Source organism: Schistocerca serialis, chromosome 5, assembly GCF_023864345.2.
Source record: "Schistocerca serialis cubense isolate TAMUIC-IGC-003099 chromosome 5, iqSchSeri2.2, whole genome shotgun sequence".
NCBI classification, from domain to species: Eukaryota; Metazoa; Arthropoda; class Insecta; order Orthoptera; family Acrididae; genus Schistocerca; species Schistocerca serialis.
This window is the reverse complement of record NC_064642.1, coordinates 410,983,357-411,004,038: the sequence shown is the minus strand read 5'-3', so window position 1 is coordinate 411,004,038 and position 20,682 is coordinate 410,983,357. Positions and strand designations below refer to the sequence as shown.

General features: G+C 38.9%; 1 protein-coding gene across 1 annotated transcript in view; it reads left to right on the top strand.

Annotated features, from left to right (window-relative positions):
* The window catches only part of LOC126481973 (adenylate cyclase type 2-like), a 515,598-nt gene that overhangs the window by 456,886 nt on the left and 38,030 nt on the right, over positions 1-20,682 (top strand). Inside the window, exons 17-18 of the mRNA XM_050105938.1 lie at positions 19,417-19,512; positions 19,608-19,731. Of these exons, the coding sequence (XP_049961895.1) occupies positions 19,417-19,512; positions 19,608-19,731 (220 nt within the window). The remainder of the gene's footprint in view (positions 1-19,416; positions 19,513-19,607; positions 19,732-20,682) is intronic.

Sequence of the window (20,682 nt, the reverse complement as noted above, 5' to 3'; positions counted from 1 at the left end):
CCTCAATGTCAGTTTCTGTCTCATTTGCTAGGGACTAGACACTAACTTTGGTGCAGTAACAGCCTTTACTTTCAACCAGAATTTCTTTAGGTTTTGTGAAAGATCATTTGACAATATTCTGCTATGGTACTCACTAAAGGCTTCACGCTTTGCTCTCATAACAGCCAGACTCATTTCATTCAATGACTCACTATCTATAGCCCTAAGCTTTGTTTTACACCTATTATGCAGTAATCTCTGTTTCTTTAGAAATTCCTTTTCAGTGATTGTATTCCATGGATGGCTCCTCGTATTATCATCTGTCCTACTGGGTGCATATCTATCCAGTTGCATGGTCAATTATTCTTTTAAACTGGAGCCATAGTTCCTCTAAGTGCTCCTGCCCTGTGCTGAAAATTTCAAGTTCCTCAATGTGGTATGACACTGCCACTTTTTTATCTCCTTTACTGAACATACATATCTTTCTGCTTGTTTTAGTTTCCTTTGTACTTTGGTAATCATTCTTGTCACAACCACAACACGGTCACTGATATCAGTTTCAATGTAGACATCTTCAAAGAGGTCAGGTCTATTTGTTACCATTAAATCCAATATATTCCCATCATCAATATAGTTTCAAATTATCTGTCCTATGCAGTTTTCAGAGAAGGCATTTATTAATGTTTCATCACTAAAAAAACTGTAATATTCCCAATTTATTGTTGAATGATTAAAGTCTTTACCAATGATTACAGTACGATCGGGGAACTTACAAGTCAACTGAAGTTTTCTCTAAAGTTTGCAGTTACATCAGGAGATGAGTCTGGTGGGCAACAGAAGGATCCAGTTATCATTTTATGCCCACCCCTGATATTGAGTCTTGCCCAAACAATCTCACATGCAGCTTCAATTTCTATCTCAGTGGATTTGAGTTTCTTACCCACTGTGAAAAATTCACCACCTTCATTTCCTATTCACATATCCTTTCGATATACACTTAAATTTTTCCCAAAAAAGTCACTGCTATCAATTTCAGATTCCAGTCAGCTTTCTGTACTTAATATTATGTGAGTTTTATTGATTTTCAGGGGCACTTCAAACTCTGGCACTTTGTTGTGAGTGCTTCACTTGTGGGAAGCATTTCTTTCAGATCTTACACTGATACTTCAGGGTTTCCTACAGCTAACGTTATCTGGATTGGATGGAGAGTCACCCAATTCAAAAGACCATTGTGTGCACCACACACATTCAGGTACATGATAGGAGTCTCTGATATGTAGTGTGCACCTGACCCATTTAGGGGGGCCCTACAGATCACAACCCTATGGCGCAAGTCCAGGGAGTCACAGCCTAGCCTGTCACAAAACCTTCAAAGTCTCTGGTTTGGCCCATCATTCAACTCAGAACCAAAGGGCAAATAATCAGTTTTGGGGACAATGTCGCAAATTGTAAGCTTCACTGAAACACTATATGCAGGTCTGGTCTTCTCAGCCTTGTCTGCCAGTCGCTGGAATGACCCAAGTATGACCTCCGAGCCCAGACAACAGGTGTCATTTGTTCCAACACGCTCCACAGTCTGCAGTATCCACAGGAATGGATAGTACTTGAGGTACTCTTATTACCAGTATCACAGGTACGTGACTGTCGGGAGCTTTTCCAACACAATGATTCACAGCAGCTGCCAATTGTTATTTTCTTTGTGATGAATGGCGATTGCTCAAGGAGCAGTAATAGAAGTCAGTGAGCATGTGTTTTCTATACACACTGCAATCCAGGAATTCTCTGTTTCTTCTCTTAACTAGCACATTGAGGGAAGGTAGCTGTCCATGATTTTCAAGTTCCATCATGTATTTTATGTTAGCATAGATAGTTTAAATGTTCCAAAACTCTTCAGATATTTTGGCCATATGACCAAACTACAAAATGTCATCAAAATATTCATGGCAACATATTAGCTTGAACTAAATGGATTCTAGTATATTTGCTTCTAGTTCCAGGTATAGATATGTTAAGACAGGCAATCACCACACTATTAGTTTGTTCATAACATTTTTGATCAATTAGAAAGCAAGTTGGTCTTGGAACATGCCATAATAATTCAGTGAAAATAAATGTCTTATTTTCTGCAATTCCTTCTGAAATTTCATAAAATAAGGTTCTCATAAAGAGAAAAACCATGTCGAAACTGATCATAATATCCAAATCCCAGAGTCATAATTGACTAGGATGGTATGCAAATTGAGCAGAGTTGCAAGAGTTGCAAATGTTGTGTTTCCACTTTCCCACATTTCAGGTATTTTGTCAGCTGATAGACTCCTATGGAATCATGGCATCCAATCAATGTATTTGGCTTCCATCAACAAAAATGAAAAGTCTTCTTTGTGATGTTAAAGATGATCTACACTGACAAAATTTGAGTGTGTGCCACTTTCCAAGCAAATGTGATATGTCTGTTAGAACAGTCAAGGAGAGGCACAATGAACAACTGTGAAACATTGAACAAAAACATCTTGCACAGCATTTGATGCTGGGCTATGCCTCAAATATAATCATGAAATGAAATACAATGAGAACACTAACATGGTGTAAATGCCAAGTCTGTGGGACATTGTAATGAAAAAGTCTACTGAAATAAAGATGTTGGAAGACTTTGTAAACTGGAATTGAGGTTTCAACTTAATTAAGACTTGGAATTTAACATTATGTTAGATCTCGCTGCCCGTGGAAAACACAGAGAGACTGTGTTTCACATATTAATGGTGTGGGCTCGAAAAACAACTGGGCTTCAGAAGGTATATCTTTCACATTGTGGTTGAGGCTCAGGCAATAAGTAGACATAATTACACAGCTCACAGCACCTGAGGAATATCACTGGATGGTCAATGAAATATCAGGCAGAAAAATGAAATATCATGCAGAAAAATGAAATAAGTCACTCAGCTGTACACCCAAAGGCACAACATTAAGAATGCCAGCATTTGTGCTGTAACCCTATAGTGTGAGCTTGGGTAATCAAATAGAGTACAAATACAAGTGCCTCCACAGTCAGCCTAGAGAGGTCACCATACAACCTGGACAGATGATGCTGCAAGATATAAGCCGATATAAGCCCAGCCCACTGGGCTCTCGGCATCACTTATGCTTATTTTCTTATTGTATTCTCACATATGAGACTGAATATTGATGTGTTCTATAGTTATGAGACTTTGTATTGTTCTATACTGCATTCAGTGTTATTGTGAAGCTCTTCATGTGGAAGCAGAATAAAATTTGGTTGGTGTTACTTCTAAGATTGTGTCTGTACAGTGTTACAACAATTTACGTGTAGTGATTGCTGGTAAATCCTCATCAGGATAGCTTAACAAGAATGAAAATCTCGGTTCTATATATGAGTCCTGTGTTTTTACTACTCATCATCTTGGACAGTTTCCAGCCTCTGGCCGGGTCTGTATGGAACATATGCCTCTCCATCATCTTCTGTCTTGCCACCTTGGTCCAGTCTTTTCCTTTCTTCTGAACGCATTCTTCTACTCCTTTCAGACATCTATCTCTTGTTCTCTCCTCGTGTATTGGTTCCACCTCTTTGATCCTCTCATTTCTTAACCTGTCTATCTTTGTCACTCCAATACTGTTTCTCAAGAATTTCATCTCACTGGCTTGTACTTTGCTTTTCTCTCTTCCTTTCATAACCCAGGTTTCTGATCCATATGTCAGGATTGGGACATAGTATGACCAGTATATAAGCTTTTTACTGATTTGGGGTACATCCTTACTCCATATCAGGCTTCTGACACACTTCTGGAATGCTTCTGCTTTTCCCCCCTGCCCGTTTATTTCTCTGTTGTTTTTTCCATCTTTCTGTATCAGGCTTCCTAGGTACTTGAAATTCTCCACTCTCGCCAATTGTTCCTCACCAATTGTTATCTCAGTTGTTCCTCTCTCCTTCTTTCTTGTTGTGATAATCATCTCACTCTTACTTATACTAAATTTCATCCCATATTCTTGTACTGTTCGTTCCCATACGTCCAACTGCTCTTGTACTTCCTCCTCCTTATACCCCCATATCATCAGATCATCTGCAAACACCACAGCTTTCATCTTCCTTTCACCAATTACTTGTGCTACTGTACTCATTATACCATCCATCACTACAATGAAGAGTAATGGTGAAAGTGCACTTCCCTGCCTCAAGCCATTCTTCTGTTCAATCCAAGCTGATCTCTCTCCTCCTACTTTCACACAGCTCACACTTCCATGGTACATTTCCCTTATCCTCCAAATAATCTGCTTCGCAACTCCTCTGTTCTCCAGGGCTTTCCACACTTTGCTTCTACGTACACTACCATAAGTTTTTTTGATGTCCAGGAAGGTCATTAGTAGATCTATTCCATATTCATAGTGCTGTTCCTGCAGTTGTCTTACAGCAAAAATTAGCCACCGTGGACCTTCCTGTTCTGAAGCCATGTTGCTCTTCTCCCATTCTTCCTTCTAATTTTGCCTGAATTCATGCTTCCAAAATTTTCTCAAATATCTTTGCACAATGACTCATCAATCGTTCTTGCACTCTTTTCTATTTCTCTTCTTAAAGATCGGGACAATTATTCACTTCTTCCAGTCTTCTGGGATCATCTTCTGTATCCACACAATTTCTATTACTCGATAAAGCCATTGTATCCCCACCTCTCCTGCTGCTCTCACCATCTCTACTCTTAGCTCATCCAGACCAGGTGACTTCCCTCCCTTCATCATGCCCAATGCCTCTTCCACTTCTCTCCATGTAAGGTCTTTTTCTATTTGCTGTTCCTCATCTTTTTTCTCCTTGGCTTGTTCCTCCTCATCCAGGTCCCCATTCGGGTTCAGGAGTTCTTCAAAATACTCCTTCCACATATTCTTGAGTTCCTCTTTATTCTCTACATATTTTCCAGTTTTGTTCACCATTCGAGCATAATCTGCCTTGCCATTCTTCCTCTTACTTTTAACCATCCCTTTTTTGAACCCTCTCTATCCTGTCCATCATTCTGGTCCACTGTTCCATCCACTTTCTTCTTTCCTCTGCCACCACTCTTTTTGCTTCTTTCTTTCTTGCCTGATACTCTTCCCTTGTCTCTATTGTTCTCTTCTGGAACCATACCCTAAAGGCTCTATTCTTCTTTTGTACTATATCTTTTGTTTTATCATTCCACCAGGGTGTTTCTTTCCATCTCTTTTTGTTGCTTATCTTCCCACATATTGCTTCCACCGCACTTACTAATGTTCCCTTGAATCTACCCCAAACCTCTTCTACCATTTTTGGTTCACCCTCTGGGATGCTTTCCTTTACTACTTGTCTCAGGCTGATCTTCGGCCGGACATGGCTGCTTGTCCTGTTCCAGAGGTTGCCCCTCAGTCTGCAAGATCCGGGCGGTCGCAGAGGGTGGGCTTACTGGTAGTTGGGAGTTCCAACGTCAGGCGCGTAATGGGGCCCCTTAGGGATATGGCAGCAAGAGAGGGGAAGAAAACCAATGTGCACTCCGTGTGCATACCAGGGGGAGTCATTCCAGATGTGGAAAGGGTCCTTCCGGATGCCATGAAGGGTACAGGGTGCACCCATCTGCAGGTGGTCGCTCATGTCGGCACCAATGATGTGTGTCGCTATGGATCGGAGGAAATCCTCTCTGGCTTCCGGCGGCTGTCTGATTTGGTGAAGACTGCCAGTCTCGCTAGTGGGATGAAAGCAGAGCTCACCATCTGCAGCATCGTCGACAGGACTGACTGCAGACCTTTGGTACAGAGCCGAGTGGAGGGTCTGAATCAGAGGCTGAGACAGTTCTGCGACTGTGTGGGCTGCAGATTCTTCGACTTGCGCCATAGGGTGGTGGGGTTTTGGGTTCCACTGGATAGGTCAGGAGTCCGCTACACGCAGCAAGTGGCTACACGGGTAGCAGGGGTTGTGTGACGTGGACTGGGCGGTTTTTTAGGTTATATGGCCTCGGGCAAGTACAGAAAGGGCAGCAGCCTCAAAGGGTGCGGGGCAAAGTCAGGACATGTGGGGGCCAAGCAGCAATCAGTACTGTAATTGTAAACTGTCGAAGCTGCATTGGTAAAGTACTGGAACTTAAAGCGCTGATAGAAAGCACCGAAGCTGAAATTGTTATCGGTACAGAAAGCTGGCTGAAGCCAGAGATAAATTCTGCCGAAATTTTTACAAAGGCACAGACTGTGTTTAGAAAGGATAGATTGCATGCAACTGGTGGTGGCGTATTTGTCACTGTTAGTAGTAGTTTATCCTGTAGTGAAGTAGAAGTAGATAGTTCCTGTGAATTATTATGGGCGGAGGTTACACTCAACAACCGAACTAGGTTAATAGTTGGCTCCTTTTACCGACCTCCCGACTCAGCAGCATTAGTGGCAGAACAACTGAGAGAAAATTTGGAATACATTTCACATAAATTTTCTCAGCATGTTATAGTCTTAGGTGGAGATTTCAATTTACCAGATATAGACTGGGACACTCAAATGTTTAGGATGGGTGGTAGGGACAGAGCATCGAGTGACATTATACTGAGTGCACTATCTGAAAATTACCTCGAGCAATTAAACAGAGAACTGACTCGTGGAGATAACATCTTGGACCTACTGATAACAAACAGACCCGAACTTTTTGACTCTGTAAGTGCAGAACAGGGAATCAGTGATCACAAGGCCGTTGCAGCATCTCTGAATATGGAAGTTCATAGGAATATAAAAAAAGGGAGGAAGGTTTATCTGTTTAGCAAGAGTAATAGAAGGCAGATTTCAGACTACCTAACAGATGAAAAGGAAAATTTCTGTTCCAACACTGACAATGTTGAGTGTTTATGGAAAAAGTTCAAGGCAATCGTAAAATGCGTTTGAGACAGGTACGTGCCGAGTAAAACTGGGAGGGACGGGAAAAACCCACCGTGGCTCAACAACAAAGTTAGGAAACTACTGCGAAAGCAAAGAGAGCTTCACTCCAAGTGTAAACAAAGCCAAAACCTCTCAGACAAACAGAAGCTAAATGATGTCAAAGTTAGCGTAAGGAGCGCTATGCGTGAAGCGTTCAGTGAATTCGAAAGTAAAATTCTATGTACCGACTTGACAGAAAATCCTAGGAAGTTCTGGTCTTACGTTAAAACAGTAAGTGGCTCAAAACAGCATATCCAGACACTCCGGGATGATGATGGCATTGAAACAGAGGATGACACGCGTAAAGCTGAAATACTAAACACCTTTTTCCAAAGCTGTTTCACAGAGGAAGACCGCACTGCAGTTCCTTCTCTAAATCCTCGCACAAACGAAAAAATGGCTGACATCGAATAAGTGTCCAAGGAATAGAAAAGCAACTGAAATCACTCAACAGAGGAAAGTCCGCTGGACCTGATGGGATACCAATTCGATTCTACACAGAGTACGCGAAAGAACTTGCCCCCCTTCTAACAGCCGTGTACCGCACATCTCTAGAGGAATGGAAGGTTCCAAATGATTGGAAAAGAGCACAGATAGTCCCAGTCTTCAAGAAGGGTCGTCGAGCAGATGTGCAAAACTGTAGACCTATATCTCTGACGTCGATCTGTTGTAGAATTTTAGAACATGTTTGTTGCTCGCGTATCATGTCGTTTTTGGAAACCCAGAATCTACTCTGTAGGAATCAACATGGATTCCGGAAACAGCGATCGTGTGAGACCCTACTCACTTTATTTGTTCATGAGACCCAGAAAATATTAGATACAGGCTCCCAGGTAGATGCTATTTTCCATGACTTCCAGAAGGCATTCGATACAGTTCCGCACTGTCGCCTGATAAACAAAGTAAGAGCCTATGGAATATCAGACCAGCTGTGTGGCTGGATTGAAGAGTTTTTAGCAAACCGAACACAGCATGTTGTTATCAATGGGGAGACGTCTACAGACGTTAAAGTAACCTCTGGCGTGCCACAGGGGAGTGTTACGGGACCATTGCTTTTCACAATATATACAAATGACCTAGTAGATAGTGTCGGAAGTTCCATGTGGCTTTTCACGGATGATGCTGTAGTATACGGAGAAGTTGCAGCATTAGAAAATTGTAGCGAAATGCAGGAAGATCTGCAGTGGATAGGCACTTGGTGCAGGGAGTGGCAACTGACCCTTAACATAGACAAATGTAATGTATTGCGAATACATAGAAAGAAGGATCCTTAATTGTATGATTATATGATAGCGGAACAAACACTGGTAGCAGTTACTTCTGTAAAATATCTGGGAGTACGCGTGCGGAACGATTTGAAGTGGAATGATCATATAAAATTAATTGTTGGTAAGACGGGTGCCAGGTTGAGATTCATTGGGAGAGTCCTTAGGAAATGTAGTCCAACAACAAAGGAGGCGGCCTACAAAACACTCGTTCGACCTATACTTGAGTATTGCTCATCAGTGTGGGATCCGTACCAGATCAGGTTGACGGAGGAGATAGAGAAGATCCAAAGAAGAGCAGCACATTTCGTTACAGGGTTATTTGGTAACTGTGATAGCGTTACGGAGATGTTTAGCAAACTCAAGTGGCAGACTCTTCAAGAGAGGCGCTCTGCATTGCGGTGTAGCTTGCTCGCCAGGTTTCGAGAGGGTGCGTTTCTGGATGAGGTATCGAGTATATTGCTTCCCCCTACTTATACCTCCCGAGGAGATCACGAATGTAAAATTAGAGAGATTCGAGCACGTACGGAGGCTTTCAGACAGCCGTTCTTCCTGCGAACCATACGCGACTGGAACAGAAAAGGGAGGTAATGACAGTGGCACGTAAAGTGCCCTCCGCCACACACCGTTGGGTGGCTTGCGGAGTATAAATGTAGATGTAGATGTAGATGTAGGTACTGTAACCTGCTTTCTTCCTCCTTCAACTTCCATACCCTTATACGTCTTTCCTGATTTTCAGTACCTTTATTATCCTTAGTCCCTCTTAGGTTCATTAACAGCAAACGGTGGTCACTATCCAAGACCTCTGATGGTAATACCTTAATGTCAGTGATGTTCCTATTCGTCTCACTATCGTACAGGAAGTAGTCAACTATCAACTTCCTCTTTAAGTCTTCACTGTACCAAGTAATCTTGTGGCTCTCCCTTTTCCTGAACCAAGAGTTCCCAACTAGCAAGTCATTCCTTTGACAGAACTCCAATAGTCTTTCGTCTTCCTCATTTCGGCAGCCCCAACCCTCTGGCCCAAGCACACTTTTGCAGCCTTCTCTTTCTCTTCCAAAGTGTGCATTTAAATCCCCCATTACTATCATATTCTTCCTTCCCATCTGCTTCTTCATTTCCTCTTCAAACTCTTGCTTCTCCTCAGAAGTGCAACCCACCTGCAGCACATACACTTGTATTACCTCTATAGTCATCCCCTTGAGTCATATTTTGGTCTTCATCATCCTATCACTTATTCTCTTCACTTCCTCTTTTAATCCATTCCGACTCCGTTTCTCGTTCCCTCCTCATTTCCACTCCAGTGCAGTTGGTAGCCTTTCCTCAGCTCTCTCCCTCCTTCCACTTTCCATCTTGTTTCAGCTAACCCCAATAGGTCTAACTTCCTTCTTTCCATCATGTCTATCATCTCCTCCACCTTTCCAGTCAATGTTTGTATATTTAAAGTTCCAGATCTTAGTCCTTGTTTATAGCCAGTTCATTGTTGATTAAATCTGTCCTTTCCAAGGCCCATGCTATTTTTGAAAGCAGAAATCATAGTCCACTACTGGCTTGCTGGCCTATCATAGCTTCACCAGAGCCCCATTAGCCGTCACTTTTCAGGGTTCCTGTAGGACCTTCACAGCTACTGTAGCAGTCCCGGGTCATATACAGTCCCCAATGTACCTCGCTCCTACAGGCAATCCCCTACTTCATGCCATTGCCCGTCCCCCATGACTTGGACCAGGGGTTGGACTTGTGGGAGACTGTGTTTTTACTACTACATGTATTAGTGTGTTTTTACTACTACATGCCCTTATCTCCTTCCATTTAACTGCAACACACAATAACTTCTACTGTATCAAGAATTTCTGTTTTCTTCAGAGATACAAATAAAGATGATAGTCAAGGTAAATGAAAATACGAGAGAGAGGACAGTTCAGGCTAATATGATGCCATTGGTCTGTGCCCCATGTCACCAGAGCATTAGCAGGATTTTGCAAAGACAGGTTCATGACCCCTCATACCTGCATATCTGGATTATTTAAGAAAATTATTAGATCAATATGAATACCAGTTTCACCATAATAATTTTACACTTTGGACATGTTAGGCAAGATAATAAATAACATTTATATTGCATGTGTTTGATCTGTGTATACTAAAAGAGTTGCAGTCTAGATCTGATGTCTCCTTGCTGTATTCTTCTTAATGGCCTCCATTCAGCCTTCCTGTTTAGACATCACAACTTGATGAAAGAACTTCACTTCATGTGCAAGAAAACAACTTATTTGTTTATTTTGTTGAATTAAGAGTGTATCACAGACATCAGTACTTCCATCATTTCTGCACACTGAAATCCTTTCTACAACAAAAGTTGTGAAAACAGCTTGGACCCTACCAATATAATCAGTCACTCAGGTGATATGGATGTGAGATCTCCTTTGGTAATTCCAGTAAGTGAGTAATGATCCACGATTTCTTTTGCAGTTGGCTGACAACTTCTTATTTGACATTCCAATGAGCTGTTGACGTTTATGCACTTTAAGGCAATGTAACCTGCCAGAGATTTCAATGAATGCAGTGCCACATCTTCATTGGAACATTTTGAACAGTTGAAATTAGCCTTTAGCAGCAAGCAGTCTTCACCTCTATCTAGAGCATTATTATAACACAACTCACCAGTTAAATTGGTGTCTAGTTTGACATGTAACTTGACTCAAAAGAAGGTTTTAAAAGAAGATTTTCACTGTCTTCATTGGTCTCTTCTGCTAAAGTACTCACATTATGACCACTTTCTCCCAAGCATACATTTATTTGAAGAGACAGAAGAATCCTTCACCCTGGCATTCAACACCCCAAAAAATGGATGAAACAATCCGAGTGTAGCTCAGCATTTTGAAAAAGGCAACAAAATTAATTAAAGCTGGGGAAGAATTGATTCAAGCCTTTGATGGAGTATCTGTTCTTACTTTTGATTAAACAGACATTGACAGTCACATAAGTTACGTCTGCTCATGAAATACTTCAGATGATAATGGTGCATGATTCATTTGAGACATGGAAGCAGCCAATATATTATTGCCTACAATGTCAAAATGACTAACAAGCTCTTGGAAATAATAAAAAAACGGCACTGGAACGAGGAAGACTATTAAGAGATTAAACAGACATAGATAGTCAAATAAGTTATGCCTGCTCATGTGATACTTCGGATGATAATGGTGCATGGTTCATTTGTGACATGGAAGCAGCCAATACATTATTGCCTACAATGTCAAAATGATTAACAAGCTCTTGTAAATAATGAAAAAAAGTACCGGAATGAGAGAGACTATGGATTGTAGCTATTACTTGACCCAAAAATTTGAACATACGGAAACTTTCAGCTTGTTCTACCCACACATAAAACATGTTTTGCAACCTCTAGAGATCACGGCAGGATAGTATGGGCATTTGGTAAGGTGTCTGTTGCTGCAATTGCTAAGGAACTGTTACTAGATGAAAAACTTGTTTTACTTGATTTCATAAACACAACAAAAGATATGATCACAAGGGCTATCTTTCAACTGTGATATGCATTTCAGAAGTATATTTGAATATAACTGGAGGTTTGTACCAAATGTCACAATGGCTACACAAAACAAAACAATGGAAAATCTAGGATGAAATAATGACAATATTATGAAAAGGATAATTGCTAAATTTTATCTACATGACAATGTGGCATGGGGTCCAATTCAGAATGAACACGTTTTACAGCATAAATTTTTGAAGACCTGATGATGACTGCAAAGTCCGTCGAAACTGGTTGTTTCTGAATAAATAAATATTTATGTGATCTTGGCTTTAGAAAGTTTTTACCAAGTAAAACAGATCACTTCTTATACTTTCTCAACATGAGAAAATTCAATTGATTTTACAATGGTTGAAAACCTTGCTCCAGAGAACACTTAATGAGCATTGAATATATCCTGATGTGAAAAGTTGTGACAAAATAGCCTTTATGTCCTTCCTAACAGTCTCATGTTTCATTTTAGAGACTTCTGTAAGATACAATATAGCCATTAGTTGTTTCCTGAGATCCTCATTTTATTTCTCTCCCACAAATATGACTGAATCCTGAATAGATTCAATACTAACTACTGCTCAAGTTTTTCACACAGATTTTGTATACAAGTGATACTCTCTTTGTGTGGCAACTTAGTGTTAAAGGTAAATCGTAATCATGTGCTTATGATTTATTAATCCATCTTCAAGCATTTTTCATGCAATTGATGTCGTTATTTTACATACATTATGATGATGATGATGATGATGATGATGATGTCCCATACTCCGTGACGGAGCGTAGGGGAACGATGCGGGTGACCCGCACCACCGTACTAGGCAAGGTCCTAGTGGAGGTGGTTTGTCATCGCCTTCCTCCGACCATAATGGGAATGAATGATGATGAAGATGACACAACAACACCCAGTCATCTCGAGGCAGGAAAAATCCCTGACCTCGGTGGGAATCGAACCCGGGAACACGTGCTCGGGAAGCGAGAATGCTACTGCGAGACCACGAGCAGCGGACTAATAATTACAAAATAAGTCATACATTTTTAACATTCTGAAAGAGTAAATTTGTTTTATACTGCACATGTTTAGTAGTCATTAAACATAAATGAGTCGTGCAGAATGACAAAAGGAGATACTGTATGTGTAACACAATACACATGCTAAGAAAAACATTTTAACACATATAAATGAGACAGGCTTAATACATGTTAACCATTGGGGAAAATGCATTATGTAAATAAAGCACAACTGCATGACACAATAACATTTTCAGAAGTGCTCTTGTAATATGGTGGTCATGTCATACAGCAGTTTTAATAGATTATATCATTTTTATTACATACTTTAAATTCTTCTATTGTATAGAATGCTTTTTGTCCAAGTCACCTTTTTGCAATATTTTTGAAGACATTCAGTGATACACTGACTGCTGTAGGTGGTAGCATGGTAAATAATTGTATCCCTGTGTATGTGTAACTGTTTTGGGTTTTTTTAAGCCTAGTAACTGGGATGTCCATCATCTGCCTTTGACGTGTGTCATGGCTATGTACAGACTCGCGCAGTTTATAGCTTTCTTGGTTTTCCTTTATATGCACTAAGCAACTGAGAATAAACAGTGATGTAAGTGTCAGTATTTTTAACTCTATGAAATAGTCTCTACATGATACAAGGTTTCTCACTCCAGTAATACACCTAATGGCCTTTTTCTGCCAAAGAAAAATTCTTTTTGCCCCAGAGGTGTTGCCCCATAACAGCACTGCGTACGTGAGGTGGCTATGAAAAAAGACATAATAGGCATTTAGCAGTAGCTCGTCCGTCATACAAGTCCTGAGCTTAGTTAGCAGATAGGTGACTCGGGATAACTTTTTGCATACATAATTGGTGTGAGTTTCCCAGGTTAATTTTGGGTCCAGATGAATGCCAAGAAGCTTAACTGAGGAACTACAGTTGTCATTGTTACATAGGCTGAATAGAATATTTACAGTTTTAGAGTAGTTAATTTGTATTTAATTTGCTCTGAACCATCCACTGGATATTCTGAGCTGTTCTGCACTTTTGTGCTTGAGTATGTCCAAGGCCCTATCTACTGTAAGAAAGGTGGTGTTGTCTGTGTATAGTATGGACTTACAAGGCATCATATTGGACAAATCATTTACATAAATTATGAAAAGCAAGGGTCCAAGCATGGACCCTTGTGGCACATCTCGTGTTACACCCAGTGTGTTTGATTTGTTTCTGTTAAAATGTACTATTTGTTTTCTCTCACACAGATAAGACGTAATCAGAGATAGTACTTTGCCTTCAAAACCATACGAGCAAAGCTTATTTAATAGAATTCTGTGGTTGACAGAATCAAAAGCTTTACTTAGATCTACAAGTGTGGCATTTACAGAAAGTTTGGATTCGAATGCAGACAAAGTGAAAGAAATAATATTTTTCACTATCTTCACAGTTGATAACACAGGTCTGAATCCATATTGAGAATCACTAAGGAGGTTGTTGGCAGATAGATGCCTATGCATTTGGAGCTGCATGCAATGCTCTATTACTTTCAATAGAATGGGTATAAGAGAAATTGGTCGATAATTACTTGGACATGACTTGTCTCCTTTTTTGTGTAGTGGTGTGACCACTGTCATTTTTAAACATGTTGGGAAACAATCACTAGTAAACATCCAATTTACAACTACACATAGTGGAAATGCTATTATATCACCTATTTTTTTAATTACAAAATTAGAAAGACCATAAATGTCTTCCGCTCTTGAATTTCTTAATTTTCCAATTGATCTCATGATATCACTTAACTGGACCTCTTTCCATTCACATGTAGGAGAAATGTGTTTCAAATGTTGTAGGAAAGATACAGCTTCCTTTAGGTCCTGTTGACATTTATTATTTGACTCAGCTGCAGCAAAGGAACTTATGTCACAAGCATTAACGAAATAGGCATTGAATTCGTCTGGTGTGATATTCACATTACAGTCATCACTTTTACAGTTCTTACTTCCCCCCAGTTCAGTCTTTACAAATTCCATGCAGCTTTACATTTGTTGTCAGAATTATTAATGTAATTGTCATTTGCCTCACACTTTGCTAACCTGATTTCTGATCTGTATTTACTCTTTAACTTAATATAACTAGCTTTGTCTGCATCATGATTTTTATATTTATCATAATAAATCATAACCAATGCTCTAATCCTCCACAGAGTGAGTGTGAACCACTTGGGTGTAGAGTCATGTTTTCTGGTTGTTGCCGTATTTCTTTTCAGAACTTTTGGACAACAGGTCTTAAAAATGTCTGCGAGTATATTGATAAAAACTGTAAATGCATCCTCGACACTTTCACTATCAAGTAGGATGTCATTCCATCTAAACAGCTGCAACTGTGTCCTGTAGTTGTCAATATTTTGATCATACAGTAGCCTGATATGCTTTGCTTTGGGGTAGTTAGATATAGGTTTATTGATTTTTAATTTTAACCATATCCCCTCATGGTCTGAAAGAAAATAAGTACTGAACAACCCTAGCTCATACAGATCTTTTTCAACATTGGTGATAACATTATCAAGACAGGATAACTGCCTTGTTCGATTGTTATTAATGCAATGTAGATCATGTGATCATAACATATTCTGTAGATAAAGCTGCTTTGATGTCTTTAGCCTTATATCAATGTACATGTCTCCCAATTTTTAATATTCTGTATTTGCTTAACTTTTCAAAGTGTAAGATCATTTTTTTCTAAGACCTGTGTAAATAATTCACTGTCACTATCTGGAGTATGGTATACTGACACTATTAGGAGTTTTAGTGTTGGAAGTAGCATTGCAGCAGCTTCAAGCACATTCTCTATACAGTATTCAGCAATGTTAAAGACACTATATTGCAAATCTAGATCACTACTAATATAAATTGAAACTCCACTATGCTGTTGTGTTTTTCTACAGAATCCTGTAACTAAATCAAAGCCCGGTGGTAAATACAAATCCAACTGACCTTCACTTACCCAGTGTTCATTAACACATAGTATGGTGTTTTGTTCTTTCCTAACAGAATACTCAAGTCATCAATTTTATTTCTTAAAGACATGATATTTATATGCATGAATAAAAGGGACTCATTGTTACATGATGGCAGGTCTAAATTGTTCTGCAATTGTACATCAGTTTGTGAGCTTGCCGTGTGAAGTCTTCTGTTACTTGGAGTAGGCTTACTCACACATGCTGCTAACTCCTTGTCGGTGCTGGATCCAGGTGCTGGTGATGCAGATTCCCTGGAGCTAACCATAAAAAATCATTTCTTCTCTTTGGTAGCTTTCTTGCCCTAGAGGAAACCCGTACTGCAGTTTGTTTCATGCTACACATGGTCTGGCTGTTTGCTTTTTGCACCACCTCAGCAGAGAATAAAGATGTATCACAGTTAGCATTTGCAGGTTGTGTGATGGCTTTTGCAGACATTTTCCTTTGTTGGGAGTTCTGTAATGAACCATGGGGCTGGGTAGTAGTCCTACTGCATTCCATCAACTGAGTACTTTGCCTCAGATCCGATTTAAAGCCATTTTTTGAACTGGGAACTGTTTTCATTACCTCTGTTCTATTCCATGTGCATTTAACTGAAACAGCAAGGCTTCTGCACAAATTAAGTTTTCCTCTTGCATTGAGTTGTAACCCATGTTTTGTGTAATCATACCTCTGTAAAAGATAGTTGATATCCACTACTCGGACTTTGTCACTCATAACATCCATTAGAATGCTATTGAGATTAAATACAGACTTGTTCAAGTATGGCTTGTCATATCGGTATGGTATTGTACATAGTATCAGCTGTGTATGGTTCATCACCGAGATTAGCTTCTGAGCAGCTGCACTGAAGTTTCTTCTTTGTTGGTTAATGTCATTAGCGCCTGGTACAACAATCACTGAATCATTCATTGTGAAGTCACCAGTGAGTTCAGTTGCTTCCTTCACAACCTCTTCAAAACGTGCATTTGGTTTAACTATCGCTGATGCTTTGTAGTCCGAGGTTAACATCTCATTAATGACTGATGCACAGCCACGTCCATGGCTATCAGTCAGCATAAGTATTTTATTACTACACTTCGACTTTGTTTGCCATACTTTTGTTATTCTTGGGAGTTCTACTAGTTTTATCCACAACGTTTTTAGTCGTGCTTGTGAAGTGGCCAACTGTTTTCTCTATGATATCAGCTGTGCCTTTAGCAGCATCGTTTACGTTTTTCATTGGCGTAGAGCTATTTTTTTCTTTGGCCAGTTTGAAATTATGCGAGCAATGTTTGGTAGCACCTTGCAAATTACACTTCTTTATTGTTTCACGTTCATTAAGTCCATTTTTCTCCGATAATACGTCATATTTATGATTCAAAACTTCTATCTTGTCCAGTAGTATGGAGATGACAATGTTTTTGCTGTCGACATTTTCTAGTTTTAGAACTAAATCATTTTTGCAGCACTGACGACAGAGCCAGATTTTTCGCTTTGAATTCGTCTTTGCACACGTCAGATGATAAATGGTCTTGCATTTAATGCACTGAACGCCTTTAGTTGCAGGCTTATGCATTCTCAATAATACAATATTAGTAGCAACTACATAACGCACATAACAGCTAAAAAAAAGATAGACTTTGTACTGTGAACATCTCTTTAACATGCTCAAGAAATTAATTTGTCCTCTTAGGCCCAATATTGCTAGAATTTATTACAGCATTCAGAGCTTTGTATCCTATCTTGTTTTTTCTATGAAGGGACAGCTCTTGGTTTCTGTGGGCAAACCTAAGAGCCCATTTTACAAATCCCACACATAATCCTCAGGCAGGACATGTACTAATATATTTATTTTACTCATTTGTTTGCAATAAGATATCCACATGTGATAAACAATAAAGTATTTTGGGACCAGATGATACATGACATCCAGAGTTTTATAGACAATGTTGTTGCAACAGCACAAATATGCCTGACCTCATTCATTTCATCAGCAATTCAATATTAACTTGGAAAGTAGCAGTCACAACATAAACCAAAGCACTACCTGCACACAAAACCAATTCTACTTGGAGACAGCAGTAACAGACAACATATGGTCAGCTGCAACACCTCAACAGTGACCTCACTGTTAGCAACCTTGGCTTACCAAGTTTCATGTGAGAAGCCAGAATAAAGCCCCCAGGATGGTAGTAACTGGTAATGTCAACCAGGATGAGGAATGGTGTTGCAGACTCCACCATGAAGAACAAGAAATGTGTATGACACTTCCACACAGAATATTTTCACAGTTGTTAATGACAAACTATTTGGGAAATATAACTGCCTTCTCAGAAACCAGTGATTTCTGAAGTAATGGTTAAGAAGATAAAAAGAAGGGAAGCATAGATAGAACAGCAATGCAATGCAAAAAGAGCAGAAAAAATAATGAATGACAAGGAGAAACAAATAAAAATAAAAATTAGAAAGAGGGAAGATAAACAAGAAACACAAATGAATATTTTAAAGAAATTTGGAAAAGTTTCATTTTGGAAATTATTAATGAGAAAAAGACTCTAGTTCTATATGGAGGAAAGAGAAAGAAAAAAATGCTAGTCATATATTGATGAAAAAGAGGGAGAGTGTGAATGTGGCCTGTAAGAAATGGTAGAGAAACTTGGCTTCGTAAACAATTGACATAAATGACAGAAAACATGACCTTTTTAGGAGAATACCTCACAGAAAAACTTTAAAATGTATCTGCAGTAGCAATATGAGTGAAACAGAGCTCCACAGATTAAGTATATAAAGGCCACTAAATCACCTGCACTTCTTGTAAAACTGTCTTCCTTACAACCCCATTATCATTCTGGACTAATGGAGACCTTTTATCTTAATCATTTCTATCCCTTCCCCTAATACATTTTTCTCATTTCAAAAAATTGATGCCTCAATTCATTTCTGTTATTCTACTACTGTTTATGAAGCCACTGTAAGAGAATAGTAGGAACTTATTAGTTGACAGGTGGGCAGTATCTTCCTACCAGTTTAACAAAATATGGTTCAACCAGGTATGTAATTGTCTCTTCTCATAAAAAATTCAGAAATTTTCACTTCTTTTCTTTGTTAGTTTTGATAGTTAATTGCTTTATTTTCTTCTGGTCTATGACATTTTGACCAAAATCAGCCACATATTATTAACTACATTCATTACTTCTTCTAACATATCATGATTCGATGATACATGGGTATTTTAAGGTCTGCTTGTGCATCTGCCGACATATTAAGAGTCTTTCTTAAATTGAAAAAAATTCAAAAAACTGTTTTTCTCTTGTATTTTATAAACTTAATAATATAACTGTGATGGACATCATCTGTTCAGATCATAACTTAATTTCTATTTAGATGGAAGGTATTAGTTCACCGGACAAATACAAAATAAAACAATTTAATATTGTACTTTATTTTTAAGAAGTCATATTAAACAATAAAATGTGAATCTCAGTTTGTTGTCAATATTATAATGAGTCTACACAGGATAAACATATTCATTTCATAAACAACAATGCATTATGATATGTTCAACTACACAATGATTCAGCCTATCACAAGCATGTATATTAACTTAAGACGCACTTTTACATTTTCGTATTATACATAATTTAGTGACAGTTGGCAGTAAGTAAAGTTACTGATAAGAATTTAAATAAATTTTTAAACAGTTTTCTCTTTTCAACAGAACAGTGAGACATCAAATCCAAATCTAGAACCTCAGGTAGCTCACATCATGTACATTGTGTTCTTAACATTCTCACTTCACCTGATAGATAGACAGGTAAGAAAATTAACAGACTGTCTGTCTTTTTATTGCATAGTTCTGCCTGGTTATGTTTCTAACAAAGGAAATCACTGTTTTTTGCAATTTCACAGTCAGAGTACATGAATCGCTTGGACTATCTTTGGAAACGTCAACTTTCAGAAGAGCAGGATCTATCAGCTGCAACTCGTCTAGTGAACAAGATGCTTCTGGAGAACATCTTGCCATCTCATGTTGGTATGATTATCCACATAAAATATAAATAATTGATTTATCAACTGTTCTAAAAATATTTTCTTAAATTTGGTTTTCTTTGCAAATCTTAACACAGTTTCATGACCTAAAATATTCAACAAACATAATACCACACACTGTAATCAGAAAATAACTCTTACATGCTAGTCACAATAATATTAACATTCATAAATGGACATTGAGTGTCAAGCAACTGCAATGATAATTTCCTTCCACTCAATAGTTTCAACCATTTAGTCAGAGGCAATGTAAAAGAAGATGAGATGAAATAAAGAGACAGTGAAAGACAGCATCAAATCTGTGACCAGACACAATATAGTGAAAATTCCTGTAATGGTAACATCAATGAAAACAACAACAACAACAGTCATCAAACTAGATGGTCCCTAGCATACAATTTGTTTAAATGCAACACCACCAAAGTCACCTTCTCATGTACTGTTCCCATTATCATCACTTTTACTACTAGTGTTTTATGTCCACTCTTGCCTCCAACCACAACCATAATTTTAACACAAGTGGGAATACATATCTGCAAGATTTCAGATATTTGTAATATAAATCTTACGAAACAGAGCACAGTGGGCTACCACGACCAAACTGCCTCCAATTTCAGTTTCTACTTCCACTAGTAGTCTGTGTTCTTCCTCCTCCATTTCAGCTTCAGTTGCTCACATTGTCCAAGAATAAACCGTGCATAGAACCACTATTTGTTTTCATGCTTGACACCTTGTCTGTTTTCATTGCTATGGCAAAATTCACTAGGTTGTGATATGTCACTCACATGATCTTTCCAAACACATTTAGCATTCATCGGTAGTACTCTTTCCACCATGCCCTAGGCTTATATCCATCATGATTGCATTTGACATAGGATTTACTCCAACCTTGCTGCCTATTATCCTGATGTTGTGTACAATTATCATGCACAGT